Genomic DNA, 27,881 nt, shown 5'->3' with positions numbered 1-27,881 from the left:
ATTTTTTCTCCTTTTGTTGAGCATTTTAAAGCTGCGAATCCTTGCAAATATTTTTTGGTATGTATTTGTTTCATTTTGATTTCCCCCCTCTTTTTTTCCTGGCCATAGAGCCTTGCGGAGGAGACTACGTTCAAGTTTTTTTTGTTGTGAAAAATATGATCATTGATACTCCATTGCTACCTAGAGATCATCCAAACCTTTCAACACTTACAAAACACTTATACACCACTATAATCACCAGGCATTTTTCGTCAAACCGACACTGTTCATACACTTCATATTTTCCTTCACACAATTCTTAACACTCACACAACATACGACCCAAAGCGTAACCCATATTTCCATACATATGGCAAAAGTGAGGATTATCCTGCCCTTGCCTCCTCCATAAATATTTTCTCCTTCCCCTGAATGATAAACAATTCGCCCTCGCCTCAATAATGTGTGTACCTCCTCTTTCCCTAATAAAACTAAAAAAAATGCACCCTTTACCACCACATAGAGTTGCAGGGAATCAGTCAGGTTTTTTTCGCACTGCTAAACCTGTACCTCTTGACCACGTAAAGTATTTCCTATCATCTTTACCGCCTCACTATCTACCAATCCATTTCACCCCCTCCAAAATCTTTTAAAATCCATCTTACCTGGTACAACCAAGAACTTGGAGAATCATCTCTAAGAGCTCCTAAATAAGCTGATTTAAGTGGCCTCACTCTTGGCATCTTCATAATAAAGTCCCAGAATCTAATCCTATTCACTAGTCTACAACATCTCAGCAAACGAAAAATCCTAAATCCCTCTCTAACTTATAAACTATTTATGTTTCTATTCAAATCTAACTATTTCTTATAAATACCTAGCTGCACCCTTTCTAATTTATTACTTTCCTGAAGCCCTAAACTTCCAATGCATAGTCCATCGCAGATGCTACCTTATTTCTAAATACTTTTTTTTGTATCCTAATATCTTTTATATTCCCAAATATGCTTTGTATATCCTTGAGATAAAATTCAAACACCTCATACCCACTTCCTCACTAGGTCTTATACGACTATTAAATAATTTACCCTTTGTCTAAAATGACACTTCTAAATATTGTCATTCTTCCAGAATTCGTTTCTCTATACCTCCAAAAGTAAACACGACAATCTCAAATAATTGACGCGCCTTCCTAAACACTAAGAGTAGTGTTTTACTAGCATTCAACGTAAGTTTCTTTCTTAAAAAATAGTCCTGAAATAAATTCACTAGCTTCAGACCTTAATCTGCAAGTAAAGCTACATCATCTGCGAGAAGGAACATGCACAACATAGACACATCCAGTGTCAACATTGGCACTCTCTTCCCGTCCATAAGCTTTTCCAAACCATTTAAATAAATAATAAATAAATTAGGTGCTACGATACATCCGTGCTCCACTTCCGTCTTATACTTTGACGTTTTTTGCTTTGACGTTTTTTGCTATGACAACTGAAAAAAATAACTTCATTTTCTGCTGATTTTTTTACCCATGTTGCTTTTTTTGCACCCACTACTACCAAAACTGCATAATTCCACATGGAGGACTTTTTCCAGAAAATTAAATTTTTGATTTTCAAGATATTCATTAGTGCAAAATTAAGTGCCAAATTCCACTTTACTGATTCAAACAGTCACATAATATTCGATGTACATTAAAAAGACGACTAAGGTCATCCTAGTGTCTTATCTACTATCACTGGCTTAAATTCAGGGCGTCAAATATTATAAGTAAGTTCATGAGACTTCATAATAAATTCTTAACAAGAATCGCTGAAAAACTAAGGCCGCATCCCCCAGCTCAGTAGAATGTTTGTTCGATCATAATGTTATTTTATTTTATGCATATAATTTCTAATTATATGCATATTTTCTTTTACTCCTTTTTCATTCCTGTCCTGTCATTCCCCATTTCCTGTCGTATAAAAAAAAACTATTATTAATATTAGCGGCCATTTAACAATTTAACCACATAGGAATAGAGGGTAGGCTACTTTAAAAAAAAAACATTAATGAACAACTTTTTCACGAATAAGAAGATTGAATTGATGTAATTGTCTATATGAAAAAACCCCATCCCCCCAACACTGCACGGTTCTCTCTGTGATACAATAACTATCTCGAAAAATATACGCTTTTAGTCCGTCTGCTATTCCAAAAGCGCTCTTCGCTATTATGACAGGAATACGAATATCATCTATCCCCTGTTTGCGTTAAGCCTTGATCACCATCTGTTAAGCTATCTGTGTTAAACAATCCGTGAACAGGCGTTATCCGGCACAGGATTGAATATTGAATGAAAGGCTTGCTTTTTGACATCTACTTTCGTTCTCTAAATTAGATATTTTAGCAACTTAAATCTTTAATTGAAATGCTCGGAAAAATGTAATTTATTTATGGCCTAAATTAAGTGGCTATATAATAATTTCTCTTTTAGTAAATGTAAATCGTTAAACAAGCGTCATTTTTTAGCATAATAATGAATTATTGTGTAAGGCCCTTCCTCCTCTACAAGCATCAGGGGGATATGCAGTCATTTCGAAGCCATATTTTATGGTTACGCATGGTTTATTACTCTTGGTTTACTCTTTAATTGTGGAATATGCTGAAACAATAGGATTAAAAGAAACTTAAAAATGTATTCTCTATTTCAGAATGTTTCGCTTATTACATTCCAATGGTGTTTTATAAAAATTGTAGGTCACGCGCCAAAGATTTATCAACAAAAAAGGTGTGTAGAATAGAACATCTATCGCCACAATGTTTTCTTTTACTATTGCATGTTATACAGAAAATAAAAACAGAAATTTAATGAGGGGATAAAAAATACTTACGGTAGATGATGCTCATAAATTTAAAATTTAACAGCTAAAATGGTGGTCTGAAATGATCGTTTACGACAAAAAGGCTAGAGAATAAAATTAGCTTCATACAGATATCATGTAACATTTTCACTATTACTACAGCATATTTTTTTAGTTGTGGGTTTATCGAACGCATAAACAAGAGAGACTCACATTCTAGTGCCATGTTTTCTAGACCAAGAACAAAAAGTTCCAAGTCAACTTCTTTTTCGCGAACATTTTTTGTTGCTCTTTCTTGCTTAAGCTTTTGAAAGTTCTCCAGTCGAAACACTGAACGTGGTTTCTTAGGTTTATCTGTTTTTGTTCTGATGTATGACAAATTCCGGTGAAGAAAAAGGGGCTGAAAGAGAAAAAATACAGATACGATTGCTCTTTTGTACTTTAGTACTAAGGACACCAAAATGAAAATTAATTCTTCCAATTCTTGAAGTAAAAAAGTTACACAATCATATTCGTCTTCAAAATTTAGGAAAACCCGAGAATTCAGTCTTTAATGAAGAAGATCTTTTTTTGGTAAATTTTGCTCGATGCCTTTTCTTATGTTCTTTACAAAAGTAATAATCGCTTATACCGCAAATGTTTGAGCTTGCGCTTTTTGAGCTCTTAAAAATGATGAATTTTCAACTAAAGCGTGAGTTATCGGTCGTTTTCGACAAAATAATACTACGGTTTCTCAGCACCGTTTTCTTGGTCGTTTTAAACAAAATAATAGTACATTTTTTTAGAGCTAAAATTATTAATAATAAGGTTAGTTTAGATTAGGTTAGGTCAAAAAGTGCTTAAATTGGAATTAGCGGTAGAAGTGATTCGTATAGAACATAAAAAAAGGCATCGAGTAGTATGTTCTCTTTATTGGTAAGTCAATTATACGAACTGCGAAAAATTTACCCTTTTTTTACAAGCATCCACCAATTTTATAAATAAATAACGTGTGTTAAAAATCCGCAGATAATGAGGAATAAAATTAATTATCATGAAGCTCTAGAAAGTTTAACTTTCCTAATTGCTTTAGAATAAAGAAAACATAACAATTAATGGGTAGTAATAGGGTGAAAAACGAGTGATTGGAGTAGTAGAATATATACTAATCCTAACATCATGTTAAACGACTGGAATTGGAACGAAGTATATATATCATGAAATAGCTAAAATTCTAAGTTAGGTTTTGTTTCTTATCAAAACTGCTAAATGCTTCAAATTATTATTTGCTAACTTGCCTATAAGAATATCTTTTTCGAAAGAGCAATTATTCTATTTTGCGCTGTATATTCCTTTCAAAAAATTATTCCAGAAGTATCCCCTTTATTGATTAATTTGTATCACATAAAGTAAAACCATTAAATTTATTATCAAACAGTTCGTGGTAACGAACTGTAGTAAGGAGCGACCCGGCTCAATAGTAACCAAAACTCTAAAAAATGGAATTTTGATGCCAATAGTTACATCAAAAGAATCGCATTTTAATGCTGATTTTAAATATATAAATTTCATCAAGATTAGTCTTACCCGTCAAAAGTTACGAGCCTGAGAAAATTTGCCTCATTTTAGAAAATAGGGTTTTTTCTACTGAAAGTGAGGAGCAGCATTAATACTTAAAACGAACAGAAATTATTACGCATATGAGGGGTTTACCTCCTCGTAATACCTCGCTCTTTAAGCTAAATTATTTTTAGTAATTTCAGCTATTTATTCTACGGCCTTTGTGATTCAGGGGTCATTCTTAAGGAATTGGGACAAAATTTAAGCTTTAGTGTAAAGAGCGAGATATCGACGAGGGGTGAGCCCCCTCATATACGCAATAAAACATACGAATATAGAAGTTCGCTACGTAAGTTAATTCGTAAGTTACGTATATTTTTTACTTATGAAAACGTTAGTAAAAAATTAAAAGTTATAGTTGCCTTTTTATGTAATCAAAAAATTGGAGGGCAACTAGGACTCCTCTCTCGCTCCTTTTTTCTCAAAACCTTCCAATTATAACTATGAAAAACCCATTTAGCCCAAAAAAACTAATACACAAATTTCGTTTTAATTATTTATGCGCGGAGAGCCAAGATCAAAAAATGCATTAATTTTAAAACGTCCAGAAATTAAACAAAAAAAACAAGTTTTTTTAAATGAAAGTAAGGAGCGACATTAAAACTTAAAACGAACAAAAATTACTCTGTATATGAAAGGGGCTTTTTGTCCTCAACACCTCGCTCTTTACGCTAAAGTTTTTTTTTTAATTTTTAAGAAGTCGAGTTAAGAGAAATAGTCAAACTTTAGCGTAAAGAGCGAGGCGTTGAGGACAAAAGCCCCTTTCATATACGGAGTAATTTCTGTTCGTTTTAAGTTTTAATGTCGCTCCTAACTTTCATTTAAAAAAACTTGTTTTTTTTTTTTGTTTAATTTCACTTCAGAGACCAATGGAACAAATGAAGACAGACAGATTAAATTGTAAAAATACAGATTGAAATCACCCTTGGTTAGCTTGGCTAGCGATAGATATAAGATAAACAATTAAACTGCTCCATGGAAGATAAAAGATGAAATACTGCTTAGTGGAAATCTCAAAACATGTCTTTAATTTACAGGTTTCAGCAACATCTTTGAATTTGTAAGTGGGAAAAGTAATAGCGAATTTATGAATTAGTTTCTGCGCATTGTTTTTCGCGGTTCAGTTTGGAAACATGGTGAATTTTTTTGCGCAAGAAAACTGACCTTTTATATTTTATAACAAATAAAAGAGAAATCATAGAAAGTCCTGTTTTTCAGGTATGGATAAGTCTAAAATTGAGCCAGGTGGCAGAAATGTTTTCCGTTTGATGTCGTTGGTACCTTAAGTTGGTACCTCTCTACTTTCTATCTTTACCTACTATCTGTACTACCCACTCCCTTCCCCCGTGGCATCAGAGACAAAGAACATAGAAAACAACTGGAAAATCAAGTTTGTCTCTGACGAGATGCAACATGTATACCTTTCTGGTAGGCCTGCGGCGAAGGAGAAGTTACTGGAAGGGCCATGGGCCTGCTATACTCCTACAGTTATGAATACTAAAAATAAGTACATGATTCCAATCTAAGCAAGATACAATATACCAATCTATATACTAAGAAATTGACAGGTGAAAGGTCAATAAATTTGGATGAGCCAGGTACCCGGTTAGGACCTCAACTAAAATGTAAAGAAATTCATTCAGGGATTTCGCGTCAAAACAGGGTTCAACGGCTAACTTTCTGCTTAAAAAAGTAGTTGTGTGAGGGGGTAGTGTTGGACGGGTCACCGTCCTATATTGTGCCTTGAGTAATGCGGAATATAAATCACTGCATATTTGAAATTTTTAACAGGTGCTAACCACCTTTCTGCTTTAAAAAACGGAACTAGGAAGGGGACTAACTGGAGCTTCGACTAATCACAGCTCCTTTCTAGTGAACCATGATTTACCTTCATTTCGCATCAAATCGGGATTTAGCTTCTGTTTGTTCTGAGCCAAGACTTTACCTCATTTCTGCACCCAGATGGGACTTATTAGATGCTTCATTGAGTCAGGACTAAGCTCGTTTTCACGAAAGGTTACTGAAATTATGCAACTATGACCATTTGCCTCAAGTCAGGAAAAAATTCATGAGAGACACACCGCTCTATACGAAATCAATCAATATCAGTTTCAATTCATAGTAATTTCTGCTCGTTTCAGTTTATAGTAATTTCTGCTCATTTTAAGTTAGACTTACTGTATGACTATTTCAACTCATTTCAGGGGTTTGATACGATTCTTTGTTTAATTTCTTTTTTTTTGGAGGGGGGTACTGTATTTTAAGTTAAACTATGTTCATTTTTTTAATTAACACAGCTCTAGTATGGGCTAATGACTGGAATATTCGTAAAGTTATTTCAGCAGAGAAAAAGACAGAGATGCGGTGTATATTACTATATACTTATATTACTTATTATATTATAGTATATACTATATAGTATATAATATAGTATAGTATATATAGTATATATATATATATATATATATATATATATATATATATATATATATATATATATATATATATATATGTATATGTATATATATATATATATATATATATATATATATATATAGTATATATATATAGTATAGTATATAGTATACAATTATAGTATAATACTTCTAGTAAGTAACATGAATCTCCTACTTACCACTGACATACGTCGGCAAATCCACAGCTTGTGTGGTCCCTAATTAAAATATTTGCTTACGATAAAAGATTTACGTAATACATTTGGTATTATTTGTCGAATTATTACCGAGAAAAACAGTTTCGAGATGGATTACCCTAATCTCCTGTTAATCCCGATTTTATTTGCTGTCAATATCAGCTAAGGATTAACTTACTGCGCAAGCAGATATTAGAATTCCGTAATCAAGCAAAAAGCATAGACAGTGTTTCAGTTCTCCAAGAACTGTACTAGTGTCTATAGCAATTGTAAACATGGATAAGATATTACTGTTGACTTTTTGCCTTAGTTTGGTGAAAGGTGATGTATACGACGAATTTTACGAGTTCCCTAACTCTGTATGGTATGATAGCACACCTGCTGACCACTTTCCAACATGGAGTAAAGAGCATCATTCAGGGTACCCCTTACCTCCTCCTGGTAAGTAACTAAATATCGATATTAAAACTTTCTCTAAAAAAAGGTTACTGGTACTGCAACTAAACCCAGTTCTTAGATTCGAATTCGATATCAACTAGAGCCCAAAACTTACATTTAGAACCAGGGTCGTATCCAGGAATTTTTTTCGGGGGAAGGAGGGGGGTAAAAACTATAAAAATGCGTCAAAATTTCGTTTATATTTAACTTCCCCTTAGGCTACGGTACGTCGATAGTAAACCCAGCCTTAGTCCACTTATTTCAAACAAAATTCTAGATGAAGAGGTGATGTCCCACTTTTCCCTCCTGGCACTGTAGCTCCTCCAAAAATAAGGCTCTGGACACGTGCCTGCTTTCGATTCAAGCGTTTTGTAAAGCAATTGGTAAGCAAAGCTCTTGTAGATACACACTAACTATGTTCATTGCATTCAAAAATGTGTTCAGTGAAGTATTGTAATGTTTTAAAGACCGGGTAGCTGAAGGCAAGGAAGGGGGGAGTTTCCCCCTCATGCAGAGAATATAAGATTTCATTTGGGTTCAAGCTTTAATGTCGCCCTTTACCTTCGTTTGAAAATAAACTGAAGAAGAAGCGTGCAAACTTATGCAAAATGAATCATTAGAATAGACAGATGCTATAAGAACCCATAAGGTCATAAAAACACAAACTAAACAATAAGAGTGGAAACTTAACCTCATGATAACAAGCGTTCCCAACCCGACAACCGTTTGAGTGAAGAGAAAGTACATTAAAAGAGCTGATATTTTCCAAAATATCTACTTAAAAAAACAATCGTTAACTTCCAGGGACATCAGGGAGAATCATTTTTTTCTTTTGGGAAATTTCGACAAGACCCAAGAAAACTTGGCGACAGTGGAGGCACTAAAATACCTATTTATGCTAGACAGCACTAATTTTTAGTTTGATTTCCAGATGACAGCACACTAATCCAGGTGGTACGAGGGAACTCCACTGACGAAACCTTGCCAGCTTACCTTCAGTCTGTTCCCTTTGCCCTTGATGGAGAAAACCAAATGCGGATTCGTTACTGGTTAAGGAGCGCTAATGCAGGTGGATCGAAACTACGAATTCAGATTAGAGGGCCTGATGGATACAGGACAACAGTTAAAACAATATTGTCAAACAGTGCCTATTACAACAATTTTGTAGAAGAAACTATCATCATACCGACTAAAACTGACGGCGGATATTCGGTAACAACCATTATTTTTTTAATATAATTAAACTTCTTAACAGCGTAACTAGAAACCTGTCCACGTTCAAGACTAGGAGAGATAAAATTTTCTTTTTAAAATCGATCGATACTCGCTGAAAAGCTGAGTACATTGCTTCATTTTTATTGTAAAATTTCGTATCCGATATGCACCATTTTGAAAATCCGATGAGCATATAATTCTTTGTTGTGACAAACACCAAAAAATCGATAATGACTAGATAATGGCCAAAAGTGGGACCATGGCCAACTCGTCACCCAAAAACCCTGCACACTCTCCGTCAAACATTTTGTTCAAATGGTGGGGTATTTTGCGCCTTTTTGAACCAGCATGTCACCAGGATTTTCAACCTGTATGACTATACAGCCAAAGCGGTTCAATGCCGTCAACCACCCCCCCCCCCACCCCTGCGCCAATCCTACTTCTAGTTTGGTAACAGAAGGTAGGCATGTTAAACTGTGGTTTAAATGAAATTTTGCAAGGATTTTGAATAGATATGGCTGGAAAGTAGGACATTCATCAACGGCTAATTTGCCTCCCTCACGCCCCCCCCCCCCAATATTTTGAAAAATATACATTTTGTCCTTCCCCCACCCTAATTTTTACGAATTGGCACCACTGTGTCAACCCCCTACTGAGGTCAATCTACCTTAGCGCTGAAGTACCCCCATTCACTTAAAATTTAGTAGGAGGGCGCCTACAGCTTAAATCACATTAATCTAGAAATCTTATACAGTTAGACTTTAGAGTCCAGCACAGCTTAGATACCAATACAGTTATGAAAACTCGATTTTTTTGGGACACAGTGCGCGGTAGCGATGCTAGCAGCTGGAGACAGGAAACTGGCAGCACAGCTTAGATAACCAATATTGGTATCTAAGCTGTGTATGCAACAAAACAAAATTGCGTTCCCGCCTATGGTGTTGTAGTACAATCTACGCGTCGGAGCACAGGCTTGGAGGAGGCGCCAAGTCCAGAGCTCTCTACCAAAAGCTTGTCATGGGCAAGATAGGAGTTTTCATAACTGTATATTGGTATCTAAGCTGTGGAGTCAGGTAGAAGCAGGCTTTGCATTTTCAGTGCTTGCGTGTTTCTCCTTCACCACAAATAGACTAATAAGAAAGATTTACATAACTTGTTCCAATTCATTGACAAGGGGATATATGCTTGTACTAGCTGACCTAACCTTTTATTCGTTTCCCGTAAATTTTAGGGTAAAAAAAATTGTCTCCGTACAAATGGCTATGAACCGGTTAAAAACAATAATACGACGCAATGACGCAGTTTAGCAATTGTCAGTAAAATGTTTCTGTTTCCATCAGTGTAGTCAAAACCAAATTGCTTTTACCACCAAATACGCATTGAAAAATTAATGTATGTGATAATTTGAGCCAAAAGAACGTGGGTTTAACTTGTGCATACAGCAGTTCTGGAAATTACAGTACCGATTATGTTAAGTTTTATGTTTTGGGAGAAAGAAATAAAGCATTAGTTTTTAAACAAGGTGAATTTAAAGCTAACTAAATTGAGACACATCGGAAAATGGTTGATTTTAGTGGGTATATTTTGAGAGTTTGTTTAAGGAAATTATCATATATTTTAAGAAAAAATCCTTCTTAAGAAAAAACTATTTATTTTAAGCTTTGAGGGGTTCGATTACCCTCTGATTTAAATCTCTTGAGTTGGGATAATTAGCTAGTAATTTTAGCTGATCTTATAATATCAATCAATGCCGATAGTTAACAAGCTTATTCTCCTTTTGTTCAAACACGTCTGTACTTTCCCTGCGTTAGCAGAGCTTTAACGATCTTCACAATTAATAAGATAATCTAGATTATATCTTTTCCAGATTATCATCCAGGGAGAGCGTGAGGCAACAGAAGAAGGCGGTGTGGCTATCGGTGCAATTTATTTGATTGGCAGCAATTTTGTGGCACCAACAAAATAAAAACAACACCGAGAACCGCGGTGTGGGTGGTACAGTGAGGTTTCTCATTTTACCTCTGAATGGACGGATCTACAGAACCATTTTTTTTAAGTTTTTATTGTTGCTGTTAAATGAAATAAAAAACATAGTATTCAAATCACAATTCCTTTTCAGTAAAGCGGAAATGACGCTCTAACTTTTAAATGGTTTAAAGGGGCAGAAGTCCCACTTTATTTAATAAATTATATTCATTTAAGTTTGCTTTGATTTTAATCTTTGGTTATTTTAGGTTTCATTTATTCGCGCATCTAATTCCTATTCATTTTGAGTTTGCTTATTATTAGACTTCCTTTTTGCTCAGTTTAGGTTTCATTGATTCATGCACCCTAATTCCTATTCGTTTTAAGTTTGTTTATTATTAGACTTTGTTTCTGCTCATTTTAGGTTTCATTTATTCATGCATCCTATGTCTTATTCGTTTTAAGTTTGCTTATTATTAGACTTTGTTTCTGTTCATTTTATGTTTTAATATAACAATTTTTCCTTGCAAAATTCTTCCATGTAGGCTATTTTCTTTTTTAATCAATCCCAGTTAATTTTTTAATTGACATACTTTTATCGTGTGTTAATTAAAGGACCAGTCGCACGAAGTTTTTTCTAGCTTTTGAGCTTTACACTTAAAATCTTAGACGGCAATTTACATCTAATGCAAGCTTTGAAAATCAAGTCATAACGTTCGATCAGCCGTACTTATGTAGGATATTTTTAAAACCTTTATTATACAATCCGTGGTGCTAGCCGGAAATTTTTTAAACTTCCTCAGAGAAACATCATGGATTGTTTTTTTATTGTGCGGCAACACTAACAATCCTTGCAGCTAGTGTCACATAGAGTTTTCACTAGGTTTTTTCAATCTTTTGAGCAGGTTTATAGGGATTTCAGGCGTGAATTTTCAGTACCTTAGAGAGACTGGAATCATATTTCAACATCGGACAGGAGAGTGGAGATTGGATGGGCTTGCACATATCTCGGCAAGTCGACGTTTTTTGATGGATACTGCTTATGGTTCCTACGTATTATGCCAAACACACTCAGGAAGTTTGCTCTTTTAGATATGAAAAAACCGGTTATATCTGTCTGTATTCAGCGACAATTAACTTAGGTTCAGTAGGAAACTACGATGTAAGTACATAAATATATTTTTATTAAATATTTAATATATAGAGTTGGTATATTGGTTAGGTTAAGTATTTAATATAATACGTTCAATTTTGTTTCTTTAGTATTATATTTTTATAATATTTTGGTATATTTCATCATGATTAACCTAACTTAACTTCTCAGGTGTGTTTGGTACAATGCGTAAGTACTCTGATAATGTTTTCAGCAATGTTGGCAAAGAACAGAGACAAATCAAAATACAAGAAGCGTTAACTAATTCCATGAAATCAGAATTTAGTAAGACTTATTATTAGAGCTCTTTTATTTGGTTGTCAGACTTTTTTAAGCATAGCGATAAATTAGCTTAGTAATTACCTTACACACGAATGCTCATAAAGAATTTCAGTGTGACAATCATGGACTGGATTACTAGTAAATTTTTGCGACTTTTCGTATTTTTTATCAGATCCCTCCCCCCCCCTCCTGAATTCTAAAGATGTACAGTAATACACCACATCAGAGGCAGCGCTCTACTCTTGCCTACTACAACTAGCCATAGGCCTTCAATGTAGTGTTTCCCCAGATACAGTTTATATGGAAGGGGTAACCAAGAAACTTCGAAGGGGGTTATTCCTTTTCAAGAGTTAAGAGTGGTCAAAGGGTATTTATCCCCCTCCCCTTGCCCTTCTGTTCGAACCAGCCCCCACAAGCTTCGAAGACATTCTTTCAAATTTGATATAGCCATTTTGTGAAAATAGTCTGAAGGTTCAATAAATATGCCTCCGAGGATGGCATAATCCCGTCAGGCCCTGTGGAAAGGGCCTACAATAATGTAAATTGGCAATGGATCAAACATACGTTTTATAATAGAAAATGTGGGCTTTAGCAATATCTAACGGTTTAGACTGTTAAGTTGAAAAAAAAAATCGGAAAAGTTGATGCACATGTTGAACTATATCAAAAGACACTGTAAATTCATACTGCCTTCATGGGATTGTCGTAAAAAATGCAGAAGGGATCATTTGTTTGGAAATTGAAAGTTATCATGTCCTTGTTAGGAGTCAGAAGCGACCAGAGGGCAGCCAACCTTCCTCCCTTACCCTTCTTTTCTAACCAGCCCCCATGCCCTCCAAAGAAATTTGATCAAAATCTGAGATAGTCATACAGTTCAAAATAGTAAAAAGTTTCAATAAATATAGCTCCGGGAATGACATGATTTTCAGAGACCCTGGGGGAAGAACCATAGGAACTGTAACTGGTAATTGTTTAACCATATGTTTTATAATGGAAAGGGGGTTGGGGCTTGTTCAATATCTCACGAACAGTTAAGGATAAGGTAAGAATTCTCTATTCTTATGAATAGAATGGGATATTTAGCTGAAACGGCTCTGAAAACCGTATTTGCAATATCTCAGAAATGGCTAGAGATTGAAACTTGTAAATGTTGAGGGGGATTTTGAACTAAGCCAAAACACACTACATACATCCACATTGTTCAAGTGGTTTCATGATTAAACTTTCAGCGAATGCTGAGGCTAGTGATAAACTAAATCAAGACACAATGTGTATATCCAGGCTGTCATATGGGCGTATCTGCAAAATCTCAGGGATGTTGAACAAAATAAAACACATTATGAGTATCAAGGTTGTTAAAATGATATCTTTAGAAAGGCAAAGTGTAAGAAATTGAAACTATCAAGGATTGTCGAGGGTGATGTTGAACCAAATCAAAATACGATATGTGCATCCTTGTTGTAAAAAGGGCGGATCTGCAATATTACTTGAATGACTAAGAATATAAAGTTGAAACTTTAAGAGAATGTTTAACTGAATCAAAAGGTACAACGTGCATACAAATTGCCAAAAGGGCGTATCTGCAAAATCTCGGGAGCAGCTGAGAGCATTTCAGTTGGAACTTATAGGGGATTTTTTGGAAGGGAGAAGGGGGTGCTCATCCAAAGGTCATATGTGCAACCACGTTGTCAAAAGGTCGTATCTACAATATCTCAGAAAGTGCTAAGTTTGCTAAGTTGAGATTTTCAGAAAATTCGGAGGGGGATTTTGAACCATACTGAAACACACTAAGTTCATTCTGGTTGTCAGAAGGGTGTACCTTCAATACCTTAGGAAACGCTAAGGTTCCTACACTGTACACGTCCATGTTGTTTCGTATCTGAAATATTACAGAAATGGCTAAACTTATTAATTTGATCCCTTCAAGGAATGTTTAGGGAGATTCTCAACTAGATTAAAAACCTAAATGAATCATGTTATGAAAAGGACATATCTGCAATATCTCAGGAGCAACTAAGTGTATTAAAAGTAAGTAGGTTAAAAGTAAGAGAAAAATAGACTTACCGAAACAAGATGTTGAGTCTTCAAATATTTGTAAATTAAGGTTGGTTCTGTAAAATAAATTTAAGCATGAGTTGAGGACAAAAAATTTAAAAGTGCTTTTTGAACATGTCAGAGTATACAAGAGCCCTAAAAATAGTCCAGTTTAAAAAAAAAAACCTTTAAACTTTGCTGTTCTTACAATTCCCATAAAACTAAAGAGTCAGAAAGGTAAATACGAACTTACGTCTCTACAACACATGTCTCAGGGATCTCTACAATAGCTGGCCAAAAATTTAATTCTAATACAAAACTTTCTTCACTTAAATGACTGACTTGAAAGAAAAAACTTTAGGATGTTAGTAAGATGAAAGAACCTTCTACGTTGGCCTACCTAACAGAGGGGAGGGGGTCATCCCAGCATACACATCCTTCTTTCCTAAGGTGCAGACTCAAGCTTTCAACTGGTCACACCATTTCACAATAAATCAAATACCCTTTGCAGCAAGTATCAAAATCCTTAAATATGCTAATGCAAAGCCCTCTAATGTTATACCACAAAAGATGTCAGTGGGAAGACAACATTCAAGACAAATTTAGTGGGTCAAATAAGAATTCCTGCATATGAAGATGGAAGTTCTCTAGAACTCTTTAAGTGCCCCCCTCCCCTTCTAGGAACATTTTGAAGGAAACCAAGAATGGTCAATTCATCACTACTTATCTGAAGAACTATTACGCCATTAACATATTATATTAAACCTTAGGTCAGCCAAAACCAACAATAACATATTTAACCTAAAACAAGACACATGTTTTGACACACCTTAAAGCCAACAATACAATACCCCAGAAGGAACAAAAACAGTCCTTTTCACTATTGGTGACTAGGGAATAACAGTGGACATCCTAAACAACCTCAATAGCAAATAAGAAAAGCATATATATTAATCGCATTCTTCAAATGATGACTGCCATCCAAAAAACAGAATTATTGGAAAAGATGAAGAGAAGAAACAAATAAATCTACCCTGAAAATGTGATTCCCCCAAAGCAAGGACCTCTCCTACTGGCAATTCATGATATAACTCTAAACTCCTGTGCAACCTCCATTACCAGTGCAAACAGTAAGTAAAAGGAAATGAAAAGGAATGAAAAAGAAAACTACTCAGACTGTTATTATTATCTTGGATACGTTGACCAGGCTGAATGACATCAAATACAATACAGTGACCCTCTCTGACTCTAAATCAGCCCTGAATATTTAAAAATATATAATTTCGAATGCCTACATAGACATCTTTATCAAACAAAGAAAATATAGTTCCAAAGAGAAATAAACGAGCAGGTAGAATAGCTAAAACAACATCAGCAAGACCAGTAGGTTTTAATGATCTAACCAGAATACAACTGAAAACCCAACCTAAGCCAAGGCTACCCAAACCAAAACCCATTCAAACATGTATGTAATCAGTTTGGTTTCATTGCATGCGTACCAATAGACTTTACCTTCTCCACTGTTCTGTTTAAACCTGATGAAGCAACCAAATGGGGAAGTACTTTCATTTAAACAAGGCTAATGTTTTATTTCTTTTTCAAATCCTACTGGAAATCCACCTTACCACCGTAGAATTTTTTCCGTACAACCCCCCCCCCCTCCAGGTAGAAAGTTGTTCCTGCGGAAAATATGCTGCAGATTCCAACCTGGTGAAAATTTCGACCATTCCCCTTAATATCTCCACATGTAAAATCGAGTTGGCTAAGAAAAAGTAAGACAGGTAAAAATAATTGTATATATGAATTATGTAAAATTTCCCCCAAAACGTCCACCCCCAGAAACTTCTCTTCCCATAGAAAACATTTCTTTGGAAAATTTCCAAAACAGAAAATTCATCCCTCCTTCAAAAATTTCTGTATACTTCCCAATAATAAAACCATAAATAGACAATGGGCTAATTTCATTACTTTCAAACCGTTCTCCAGGGGCTGCGGGGGACCAGGTTATCCTCAACACATAGTTGCTCGACTTTTCAACTATGCTGAACAAAATGGCCATCTCAAAATTTTGATCGACTGACTTTAGGGAAAAAGGGGCGTGGGAGGGGGCTAGTTCCCCTCTGATCTTTTTGGTCACTCTTCTGATATTCCAGTACCATTGGTTCAATATGATCATCCCTGAGAAAAATAAAAAACAAATAAATATACAACCAGGCAAAAATTGCTAAATTCCACATTTTTGCAGATGCGATCACAAAAGAATCGGATTTTTATGCTGATTTAAATATATAAGTTCCATCAAGTTTAGTCTTACCCATCGAAAGTTACGAGCCTGAAAAAATTTGCCTTATTTGAGAAAAAAGAGGGTAACACTCCCTGAAAGTCATAGAATCAACAAAAATCACACCATCAGATTCAGTATATCAGAGAATCCTACTGCAGAGGTTTCAAGCTCCAACCTACAAAAATGTGGAATTTTGTATTTTTTGCCAGAAGAAAGATCACTGATGCGTGTTTATTTGTTTTTTTTGTTGTTGTTTTTTTCTCCAGGGTTGATCGTATCGACCCAGTGGTCCTAGAATGTCGCGAGAGGACCCATTCTAACGAAATTAAAAGTTCTAGTGCCCCTTTTAAGTGACCAAAAAATTGGAGGGCAGCTAGGCCCCCTTTCACGCTCACTTTTTTCCAAAGTCACCGGATCAAAAATTTAAGATAGCCATTTTGTTCAGCATAGTTAAAAATCTAATAAATATGTCTTTGAGGAAGACTTAATCCCCCACAGTCCCCGATGGAAGGGCTGCAAGTTATGAACTTTGCCCATTGTTTACATATGATATTGGTTACTGACAAAGTATACAGACGGTTTCAGGGGTTATTTTTTCTGACAGTGGGGGGGGGGGGGTTACGTCAGAGGATCTCTCCATGGGGGAATTTATCATGGGGGAAGAGAATTCCCCTCAAGGGAGCGCTGGATTTTCCAGCAATACTTTAAAAAACAATGAGAAATTAAATTAAAAAACATGATTTTTCAACTGAAAGTAAGGAGCAACATTAAAACTCCAGAAATTGTTACATGTATGAGGGGGTTAATCCCATCCTCAATACCTCGCTCTTTACGCTAAAGTATTTTTTTAGTAATTTCAAAAGAAATATTTATTCTAATTAAACGGCCTTTGTGATTCAGGGGTCATTCTTAAAGAATTGAAACAAAATTCAAAATTTAGCGTCTTTTTAACTGAAAGTAAGGAGCGACATCAAAAATTAAAACGAACAGAAATTATTCCGTATATGAAAAGGGCTTTCCCCTCCTCAACGCCCCTCTTTTTACACAAAAGTTTGACTCTTTCTCAAAAATCTACTTTTTAAAGCAATAAACAGCTTTAGCGTAAAGAGCGAGGCGTTGAGGAGGGGATGGCCGGGAATAAAGGAATAATTTCTGTTCGTTTTAGGTTTTAATGTCGCTCTTCACTTTCAGTTTTAAAAAAACTTTTTTTTTTTTATTTAATCACACATGTTAAGCAACAAATCTAGGGTGACAAGGAAATGTAATTTGCACAGCAAAAATGACAAGTCTTTATAAAATATGATTGATTCTCCTGTATTAATTTTTAAGTAAGCTAAAGGTGTAAAAACTTTTGAATTACAAGATAGTTTACAAACACTTCATCTGCTAATCTGGGATGTAACATCCAAAAGTGAACCTTTCAGTTTAAGGATCTTTTAGATATTAAGTGTTGAAAATAGGTCAGTGGTCAAGGCTCATATTACCCTAAATTGGTGCTTGGAGTAATCTAAGGATTTTCCCTTGTGAAGCTCCAGAGTTGATGATTGAAGATGTTTTCATTTTTGTTTATTGGCCATGTGCACTTGGATGATTAGTAGCTTCCCAGTCACGTTTACACTCTCTTGAGGACCAGTCAGCATCCAGTCTTTGTTTGAATTAAATAAAAAAAAAACTAGTTTTTTTAGCTGAAAGTAAGGAGCGACATTAAAACTTAAAACGAACAGAAATTACTCCGTATATGAAATGGGTTGTCCCCTCCACAATCACTCGCTCTTTACTCTAAAGCTTTTAATTATTTTAAAAAGTAGAATTGTGGCAAAGAGTCAAACTTTAGCGTAAAGAGCGAGGGATTGTGGAGGGGACAACCCATTTCATATACAGTAATTAGTAATTTCCATTCATATATAGTAATTTCTGTTCGTTTTAAGTTTTAATGTCGCTCCTTACTTTCAGCTAAAAAAACTAGTTTTTTTTTATTTAATTTCTGAACGTTTTTGAATTAATGCATGTTTGATTTTGGCTCTCCGCACATAAATTATTAAAATGAAACTTGTATATTAATTCTTTTTTTGGCAAAACGGCTTTCTCTTAGTTTTGAGCAGACAATTTTGAGAAATAAGGGTTGGGGAAGGAGGCCTAGTTGCCCTACAATTTTTCGGTTACTTAAAAAGGCAACTAGAACTTTTAATTTTTAACGAACGTTTTTGTTAGTAAAAAATATACGTAACTTAAGAATTAACTTACGTAACAAACTTTTATATTCTTATATTTTTAATACGTATACGAGGGGGTTTGTCCCCTCGTTAATACCTCACTCTTTACACTAAATCTTAACTTTTGTCCCAATTCTTCAAGAATGACCCCTGAATCAGAAAGGCCTTAGAATAAATAGTTGAAATTACTAAAAATACTTAGCATAAAGAGCGAGGTATTTATCTCCTCCTAAATACCTCGCTCTTTATGCTGAAGTATTTTTAGAACCCCTCATATGCGTAATAATCTCTGTTCGTCTTAAGTTTCAATGCTACCCCTTACTTTCAATTGAAAAAAGTTTTCATGTTTATTTTTTCATTGTTTTTTTATAGTAATGCTAGAAAATCCTGCGCCCTTTTCATTGAATTTTTCTTCCTCCATGACATATTCCTCCAAGGAAAGATCCTCCACCATAGCCCCCTACCCTCAACCCCACCTCCAAAACACGACTATGCGGAACAAAATGGCTATCTCAAAATTTTGATCCGTTGACTTTGGGAAAAAAATGAGAGATTGTGGGGGAGTAAGTTATTCCCAAAGACACGACTATGCGGAACAAAATGGCTATCTCAAAATTTTGATCCGTTGACTTTGGGAAAAAATGAGCGTGGGAGGGGGCCAAGGTGCCCTCCAATTTTTTGGCCACTTAAAAAGGGCACTAGAACTTTTCATTTCTGTTAGAATGAGCCCTCTTGCGAAGTTCTAGGACCACTTGGTCAATACGATGACCCCTAGAGAAAAGAAAGAAAAAAAACCAACAAACAAATAAACACGCACCCGTGATTTGTCTTCTGGCAAAATATACGAAATTCCACATTTTTGTAGATAGGAGCTTGAAATTTTTGCTATACGGTTCTCTGATACGTCGAATGCGATGATGTGATTTTCGTTAAGATTCTATGACTTTTAGGGGGTGTTTTCCCCTATTTTCCAAAATAAGCCAAATTTTCTCAGGCTCGTAACTTTTGATGACAAAGACTAAATTTGATGAAACTTATATATTTAGAATCAGCATGAAAATCCAATCCTTTTGATGTATGTTTTAGCATCAAAATTCCGTTTTTTAGGATGTCGTTTACTATTGAGCCGGGTCGCTCCTTACTACAGTTCGTTACCACGAACTGTTTGAAATGTCAACAGATTCAGCAGTAACTCTATCTTTGGAGAGTTTGTTCCAACTGTCGATGATTCTTCAGGTAAAGAATTGAGAGTGGAATCTGGTTATGGTAGACTGCTTAACAAGTCTTAGCCAATAACCTCTGTTTCTTGAATTAGGACCAACAACAGGAAACAATGTCAGCCTTCATTAACTCATAGGTTAGAATGGTACCATCTATATTTCTCCTGTATACACATGTTTGGAGTTTCAGCTTAGCTATTCTTGTAGCTAATTCTGCATGCTGGACATTGGTGGCATGTCTCTGCACATCTTCCAAAACTTGTAAGTCTTTTTTTTTTAATACAGGGAGGCTAAAGACATTTCAAGTCTAACTTAACTAGTCCCTTATACAGAAGACTAATGACTTTGGAAAGACATATGGAAAGGTTACTTTTAATCAGCCTTAGAGTTGAACTAACACCAGCAGCACATTGAATCCAAAGTATTCAAGATAGGTCGAAATAAACCAGTACATACAAAAAGGAAGATAAGATAAGAATAAGATAAGAATAAAGATAAGAATAGGAAGACAAGATAAAAGGAATGATAGAAAAGAAATAAAAGGAATGATAAAAAGAAGATAGGATAAGAAAAGGAAGAAAGGGAAGATGAAGATAAGATAAGAGGCATCAGGATCCTTTGTTTCCTTTTATTTGAAATTCCATTTCTACCATTAACTTATCAACATACAGTAACAATATTGTAGCCAGTATTTGTTTCAAGAATTTGTAAAAAAGTTGTGTTCTGTGTAAATTACATATAGTGAGTTAGCATTAAAAGGTGATGAAAAAGTGACTCCACATAATCCCCTCTATATCAAAAGTTTGCTGAATTCGTTGAGCTTTTTGTCTATCTCCCCTTCCCCACCAAAAAAAAATTATACAAACCAACAAAACTATCCAATTTTCGAATATGGCCTAGGTCTATATACAGGCTCAAGTGGGGTTGATTTATGGTCCAGTACAGAACTCAAACAAGAAAAAAGAAATAACCTACTCAATGCACTTTTGCTACATAGGAATGACTGCAACTACTATTGTATCCCAGCACTCCTTTAATGAGACTCCCTGGACAATTATATAGTTTAAATTATAGTATATAATACGTGAATTTTTAATAATAATCATTCAAAAGGATAATCAAATAAATTATCTAGGTCTTATACTTGAACAAAAACTGAATTTCCACCTTTACAAAGCCAATAAAAAAAATGCTATAAAAAAATCGGGTCAAAAAAAAGACTACTATCCACACCCTTGGGTTGTAATGAGAAAACTTTACTCCAATTTTATAAATCACATTTAAGAGCCCATACTGATTATGTTCTCATTGTTTATGGTGCTTGTGCAAAGACACTGATTCAAAAATTAAAACAAGACAAAATGATATAATCCATCATATAGTTGGTCTTAGGAAACCAACAAGTACTAAGTTTCTGCTTACTGAGAGTGGATTATCAACAATAAATGAAAGATGAAGATTTCTTTTAATAAATTATCAGACATAACTGAAGCCACTAGCTCACATACCCTGCATAACTGGTTAAAAATCCATCCGTGTATAGAGGCATTGCAAATGAACTTACCAGTACCCAGACAAAACTCCCAGTGCAAGCAAAGTCTATTGCACCTACATTCCTCTCCCCTTGGAGTTCGTTAATCCCCATAATAAACACTAATTTCTCAAAGGAGACTAAAGAACTTACCCCCATTGATTTCATCCAGAGAAAATTTGCTGAATTTAATACAATCAAACAGTTCGTGGTAACGAACTGTAGTAAGGAGCGACCCGGCTCAATAGTAACCAAAACTGTAAAAAGTGGAATTTTGATACCAATAGCAACATCAAAAGAATCGCATTTTAAAGTTGATTTTAAATAAATAAGTTTCGTCAAGTTTAGTTTTACATATCAAAAGTTACGAGCCTGAGAAAATTTGCGTTATTTTAGAAAATAGGGGGAAACACCCCCTAAAAGTCATAGAATCTTAACGAAAACCACACCATCAGATTCAGCGTATCAGAGAACCCTACTGTAGAAGTTTCAAGCTCCTATCTACAAAAATGTGGAATTTTATATTTTTTGCCAGAAGGCAGATCACGGATACGTGTTTATTTATTTGTTTTTTTTTTTTTTTTTCCAGGGGTGATCGTATCGACCCAGTTGTCCTAGAATGTTGCGACAGGGCTCATTCTAACGGAAATAAAAAGTTCTAGTGCCCTGTTTAAGTGACCAAAAAAAGTGACCACGCTAATTATTTTCCCAAAGTCAACGGATCAAAATTCTGAGATAGCCATTTTATTCAGCGTAGTCGAAAAACCTTATAACTATGTCTTTGGGACGACTTACTCCCCCACAGTCCCAGTGGGAGGGGCTACAAGTTATAAACTTTGACCAGTGCTTACATATAGTAATGGTTATTGGGAAGTGTGCAGGCGTTTTCGGGAGGATTTTTTGGTTGGGGGGAGGGATTGAGGAGAGGGGGATAGGCTGGGGGAACTTTCCATCGAGGAATTTGTCATGGTGGAAGAAAATTTCCATGAAGGGAGCGCAGGATTTACTAGCATTATTTAAAAAAAAAAAACAATGAAAAAATAAATATGAAAAAGTTTTCTTGCAGCTGGAAGTAAGGAGCAGCATTAAAACTTAAAACGAACAGAAATTATTACCCATATAAGGGGCTCACCTCCTCCTAATACCCCGCTCTGTACGCTAAAGTTTTTTAGTAATTTCAACTATTTATTTTACGGCTTTTGTGATTCAGGGGTCATTCTTAATGAATTCGACAAAATTTAAGCTTTAGTGTAAAGAGCGAGGTACTGACGAGGGGGCGAACCTCCTCATATATGTAATAAAAACATGGGACTACAAAACTTCTTTACGTATGCTAATTTATAAGTTACGTATATCTTTTACTAATAAACAGATTCGTAAAAAATTGAAAGTTCTAGTTGCCTTTTTAATTAACCAAAAAATCGGAGGGCAATTAAGGTTCCTCCCCCGCTCTTTTTTCTCAAAATCATTCGATCAAAATTATGAGAAAGCCATTGAGCCAAAAAAAAATATGCAAATTTCGTTGTAATTATTCCTCTGCGGAGGGCCAAAACCAAAACATGTATTGATTCAAAAACGTTCAGAATTTAAATAAAAAAAACAAGTTTTTTTTAACTGAAAGTAAGGAGCGACACTAAAACTTAAAACGAACAGAAATTACTTCGTATATGAAAGGGGCTTCTTCCTCGCCAACGCCCCGCTCTTTACGCTAAAGTTTTTTACTGTTTTAAAAAGAAGAGTTGAGAGAAAGAGTCAAACTTTAGCGTAAAGAGCGGGGCGTTGGTGAGGAAGAAGCCCCATTCATATGCGAAGTAATTTCTGTTCGTTTTAAGTTTTAATGTCGCTCCTTACTTTCAGTTAAAAAAAAAAACTTGTTTTTGTATTTAATTACATATAAAAACCATTCCCCAATTTCTGTTGATGGGTCCAAAATGAATGAGAAGGTGGCAAGTGGAGCTTTTCTCCCACAAAAAAGAATCTCAAAAAAAGGAAAAAATATCCCCAATCAAAATTAACTCCCCTCCAATTGGTGCAACTACTCCTTCAAAAAACCTTGGAATATACTTATAAATTCCTCCTGACAACCCATTTGACATAAATAAGATAGCTCTAATAAGGGTTGCAACCTTCAAATTGTTAAAAATCAATATTTCCTTTAAACATTAACTGTGATGGAACTTTTCTAATAGCTCTCCAAGATTCCAAATCAGTAGAGATGCTGCTTAACTTAAAAACCTTGCTTAACATTCCAATAAAGTCTGCTTTATGGACCCCAAACCACTACCCAACTAAAATAGTTGTGCGTAAAATCCCTCCAGAAATACCTATTCAGGAGCTAAAGGAAGGGCTTGCTGACAGAAATGGTAACCCAATCCCAGCAGCAGATGTCACCCAACTGGGGAAAAAATGAGCGTGGGAGGGGGCCAAGGTGCCCTCCAATTTTTTGGCCACTTAAAAAGGGCACTAGAACTTTTCATTTCTGTTAGAATGAGCCCTCTTGCGAAGTTCTAGGACCACTTGGTCAATACGATGACCCCTGGGGAAAAGAAAGAAAAAAAACCAACAAACAAATAAACACGCACTCGTGATTTGTCTTCTGGCAAAATATACGAAATTCCACATTTTTGTAGATAGGAGCTTGAAATTTTTGCTATACGGTTCTCTGATACGTCGAATGCGATGATGTGATTTTCGTTAAGATTCTATGGCTTTTAGGGGGTGTTTTCCCCTATTTTCCAAAATAAGCCAAATTTTCTCAGGCTCGTAACTTTTGATGACAAAGACTAAATTTGATGAAACTTATATATTTAGAATCAGCATGAAAATCCAATCCTTTTGATGTATGTTTCAGCATCAAAATTCCGTTTTTTAGGATGTCGTTTACTATTGAGCCGGGTCGCTCCTTACTACAGTTCGTTACCACGAACTGTTTGAAATGTCAACAGATTCAGCAGTAACTCTATCTTTGGAGAGTTTGTTCCAACTGTCGATGATTCTTCAGGTAAAGAATTGAGAGTGGAATCTGGTTATGGTAGACTGCTTAACAAGTCTCAGCCAATAACCTCTGTTTCTTGAATTAGGACCAACAACAGGAAACAATGTCAGCCTTCATTAACTCATAGGTTAGAATGGTACCATCTATATTTCTCCTGTATACACATGTTTGGAGTTTCAGCTTAGCTATTCTTGTAGCTAATTCTGCATGCTGGACATTGGTGGCATGTCTCTGCACATCTTCCAAAACTTGTAAGTCTTTTTTTTAAAATACAGGGAGGCTAGAGACATTTCAAGTCTAACTTAACTAGTCCCTTATACAGAAGACTAATGACTTTGGAAAGACATATGGAAAGGTTACTTTTAATCAGCCTTAGAGTTGAACTAACACCAGCTGCACATTGAATCCAAAGTATTCAAGATAGGTCGAAATAAACCAGTACATACAAAAAGGAAGATAAGATAAGAATAAGATAAGAATAAAGATAAGAATAGGAAGACAAGATAAAAGGAATGATAGAAAAGAAATAAAAGGAATGATAAAAAGAAGATAGGATAAGAAAAGGAAGAAAGGGAAGATGAAGATAAGATAAGAGGCATCAGGATCCTTTGTTTCCTTTTATTTGAAATTCCATCTCTACCATTAACTTATCAACATACAGTAACAATATTGTAGCCAGTATTTGTTTCAAGAATTTGTAAAAAAGTTGTGTTCTGTGTAAGTTACATATAGTGAGTTAGCATTAAAAGGTGATGAAAAAGTGACTCCACATAATCCCCTCTATATCAAAAGTTTGCTGAATTCGTTGAGCTTTTTGTCTATCTCCCCTTCCCCACCAAAAAAAAATTATACAAACCAACAAAACTATCCGATTTTCGAATATGGCCTAGGTCTATATACAGGCTCAAGTGGGGTTGATTTATGGTCCAGTACAGAACTCAAACAAGAAAAAAGAAATAACCTACTCAATGCACTTTTGCTACATAGGAATGACTGCAACTACTATTGTATCCCAGCACTCCTTTAATGAGACTCCCTGGACAATTATATAGTTTAAATTATAGTATATAATACGTGAATTTTTAATAACAATCATTCAAAAGGATAATCAAATAAATTATCTAGGTCTTATACTTGAACAAAAACTGAATTTCCACCTTTACAAAGCCAATAAAAAAAATGCTATAAAAAAAATCGGGTCAAAAAAAAGACTACTATCCACACCCTTGGGTTGTAATGAGAAAACTTTACTCCAATTTTATAAATCACATTTAAGAGCCCATACTGATTATGTTCTCATTGTTTATGGTGCTTGTGCAAAGACACTGATTCAAAAATTAAAACAAGACAAAATGATATAATCCATCATATAGTTGGTCTTAGGAAACCAACAAGTACTAAGTTTCTGCTTACTGAGAGTGGATTATCAACAATAAATGAAAGATGAAGATTTCTTTTAATAAATTATCAGACATAACTGAAGCCACTAGCTCACATACCCTGCATAACTGGTTAAAAATCCATCCGTGTATAGAGGCATTGCAAATGAACTTACCAGTACCCAGACAAAACTCCCAGTGCAAGCAAAGTCTATTGCACCTACATTCCTCTCCCCTTGGAGTTCGTTAATCCCCATAATAAACACTAATTTCTCAAAGGAGACTAAAGAACTTACCCCCATTGATTTCATCCAGAGAAAATTTGCTGAATTTAATACAATCAAACAGTTCGTGGTAACGAACTGTAGTAAGGAGCGACCCGGCTCAATAGTAACCAAAACTGTAAAAAGTGGAATTTTGATACCAATAGCAACATCAAAAGAATCGCATTTTAAAGTTGATTTTAAATATATAAGTTTCGTCAAGTTTAGTTTTACATATCAAAAGTTACGAGCCTGAGAAAATTTGCGTTATTTTAGAAAATAGGGGGAAACACCCCCTAAAAGTCATAGAATCTTAACGAAAACCACACCATCAGATTCAGCGTATCAGAGAACCCTACTGTAGAAGTTTCAAGCTCCTATCTACAAAAATGTGGAATTTTGTATTTTTTGCCAGAAGGCAGATCACGGATGCGTGTTTATTTATTTGTTTTTTTGTTTTTTTTTCCCAGGGGTGATCGTATCGACCCAGTTGTCCTAGAATGTTGCGACAGGGCTCATTCTAACGGAAATAAAAAGTTCTAGTGCCCTGTTTAAGTGACCAAAAAAAGTGACCACGCTAATTATTTTCCCAAAGTCAACGGATCAAAATTCTGAGATAGCCATTTTATTCAGCGTAGTCGAAAAACCTTATAACTATGTCTTTGGGACGACTTACTCCCCCACAGTCCCAGTGGGAGGGGCTACAAGTTATAAACTTTGACCAGTGCTTACATATAGTAATGGTTATTGGGAAGTGTGCAGGCGTTTTCGGGAGGATTTTTTGGTTGGGGGGAGGGATTGAGGAGAGGGGGATAGGCTGGGGGAACTTTCCATCGAGGAATTTGTCATGGTGGAAGAAAATTTCCATGAAGGGAGCGCAGGATTTACTAGCATTATTTAAAAAAAAAAAAACAATGAAAAAATAAATATGAAAAAGTTTTCTTGCAGCTGGAAGTAAGGAGCAGCATTAAAACTTAAAACGAACAGAAATTATTACCCATATGAGGGGCTCACCTCCTCCTAATACCCCGCTCTGTACGCTAAAGTTTTTTAGTAATTTCAACTATTTATTTTACGGCTTTTGTGATTCAGGGGTCATTCTTAATGAATTCGACAAAATTTAAGCTTTAGTGTAAAGAGCGAGGTACTGACGAGGGGGCGAACCTCCTCATATATGTAATAAAAACATGGGACTACAAAACTTCTTTACGTATGCTAATTTATAAGTTACGTATATCTTTTACTAATAAACAGATTCGTAAAAAATTGAAAGTTCTAGTTGCCTTTTTAATTAACCAAAAAATCGGAGGGCAATTAAGGTTCCTCCCCCGCTCTTTTTTCTCAAAATCATTCGATCAAAATTATGAGAAAGCCATTGAGACAAAAAAAAATATGCAAATTTCGTTGTAATTATTCCTCTGCGGAGGGCCAAAACCAAAACATGTATTGATTCAAAAACGTTCAGAATTTAAATAAAAAAAACAAGTTTTTTTTAACTGAAAGTAAGGAGCGACATTAAAACTTAAAACGAACAGAAATTACTTCGTATATGAAAGGGTCTTCTTCCTCGCCAACGCCCCACTCTTTACGCTAAAGTTTTTTACTGTTTTAAAAAGAAGAGTTGAGAGAAAGAGTCAAACTTTAGCGTAAAGAGCGGGGCGTTGGTGAGGAAGAAGCCCCATTCATATACGAAGTAATTTCTGTTCGTTTTAAGTTTTAATGTCGCTCCTTACTTTCAGTAAAAAAAAAAACTTGTTTTTGTATTTAATTACATATAAAAACCATTCCCCAATTTCTGTTGATGGGTCCAAAATGAATGAGAAGGTGGCAAGTGG

At 35.2% G+C, this 27,881-nt stretch overlaps 2 protein-coding genes across 3 annotated transcripts in view; one reads left to right on the top strand and one right to left on the bottom strand.

The window, feature by feature from the left end:
• LOC136026897 (polycomb protein suz12-A-like) overlaps window positions 1-27,881 on the bottom strand; it is a 93,053-nt gene that overhangs the window by 58,703 nt on the left and 6,469 nt on the right. Inside the window, exons 2-3 of one of the 2 annotated variants that reach the window (XM_065703715.1) lie at window positions 14,192-14,238; window positions 3,036-3,222 (exon numbers count right to left, since the gene is read on the bottom strand). In XM_065703715.1, coding sequence (XP_065559787.1) covers window positions 3,036-3,222; window positions 14,192-14,238 — 234 coding nt within the window. Of the gene's footprint in view, window positions 1-3,035; window positions 3,223-7,056; window positions 7,119-14,191; window positions 14,239-27,881 lie in introns of those variants that run through there. The other variant, XM_065703716.1, reaches the window with a different exon arrangement.
• LOC136026898 (uncharacterized) lies at window positions 7,284-10,928 on the top strand. The gene is made up of 3 exons (XM_065703717.1): window positions 7,284-7,515; window positions 8,444-8,724; window positions 10,595-10,928. Exons 1-3 carry the CDS (start codon window positions 7,350-7,352, stop codon window positions 10,691-10,693), a joined length of 546 nt encoding a protein of 181 aa, XP_065559789.1. The 5' UTR covers window positions 7,284-7,349; the 3' UTR covers window positions 10,694-10,928.

Source organism: Artemia franciscana, chromosome 5, assembly GCF_032884065.1.
Source record: "Artemia franciscana chromosome 5, ASM3288406v1, whole genome shotgun sequence".
NCBI lineage: Eukaryota > Metazoa > Arthropoda > Branchiopoda > Anostraca > Artemiidae > Artemia > Artemia franciscana.
This window is presented reverse-complemented; position numbering and strand designations above follow the sequence as displayed.

What these genes read in the sequence shown, in the direction of transcription:
- LOC136026898 (XM_065703717.1), top strand. Translation starts at nt 7,350, where the DNA reads ATGGATAAGATATTACTGTTGACTTTTTGCCTTAGTTTGGTGAAAGGT. An exon ending in GTACCCCTTACCTCCTCCTG is followed by an intron (nt 7,516 to 8,443) that starts GTAAGTAACTAA and finishes TTTGATTTCCAG; the next exon opens with ATGACAGCACACTAATCCAG. An exon ending in AAACTGACGGCGGATATTCG is followed by an intron (nt 8,725 to 10,594) that starts GTAACAACCATT and finishes TATCTTTTCCAG; the next exon opens with ATTATCATCCAGGGAGAGCG.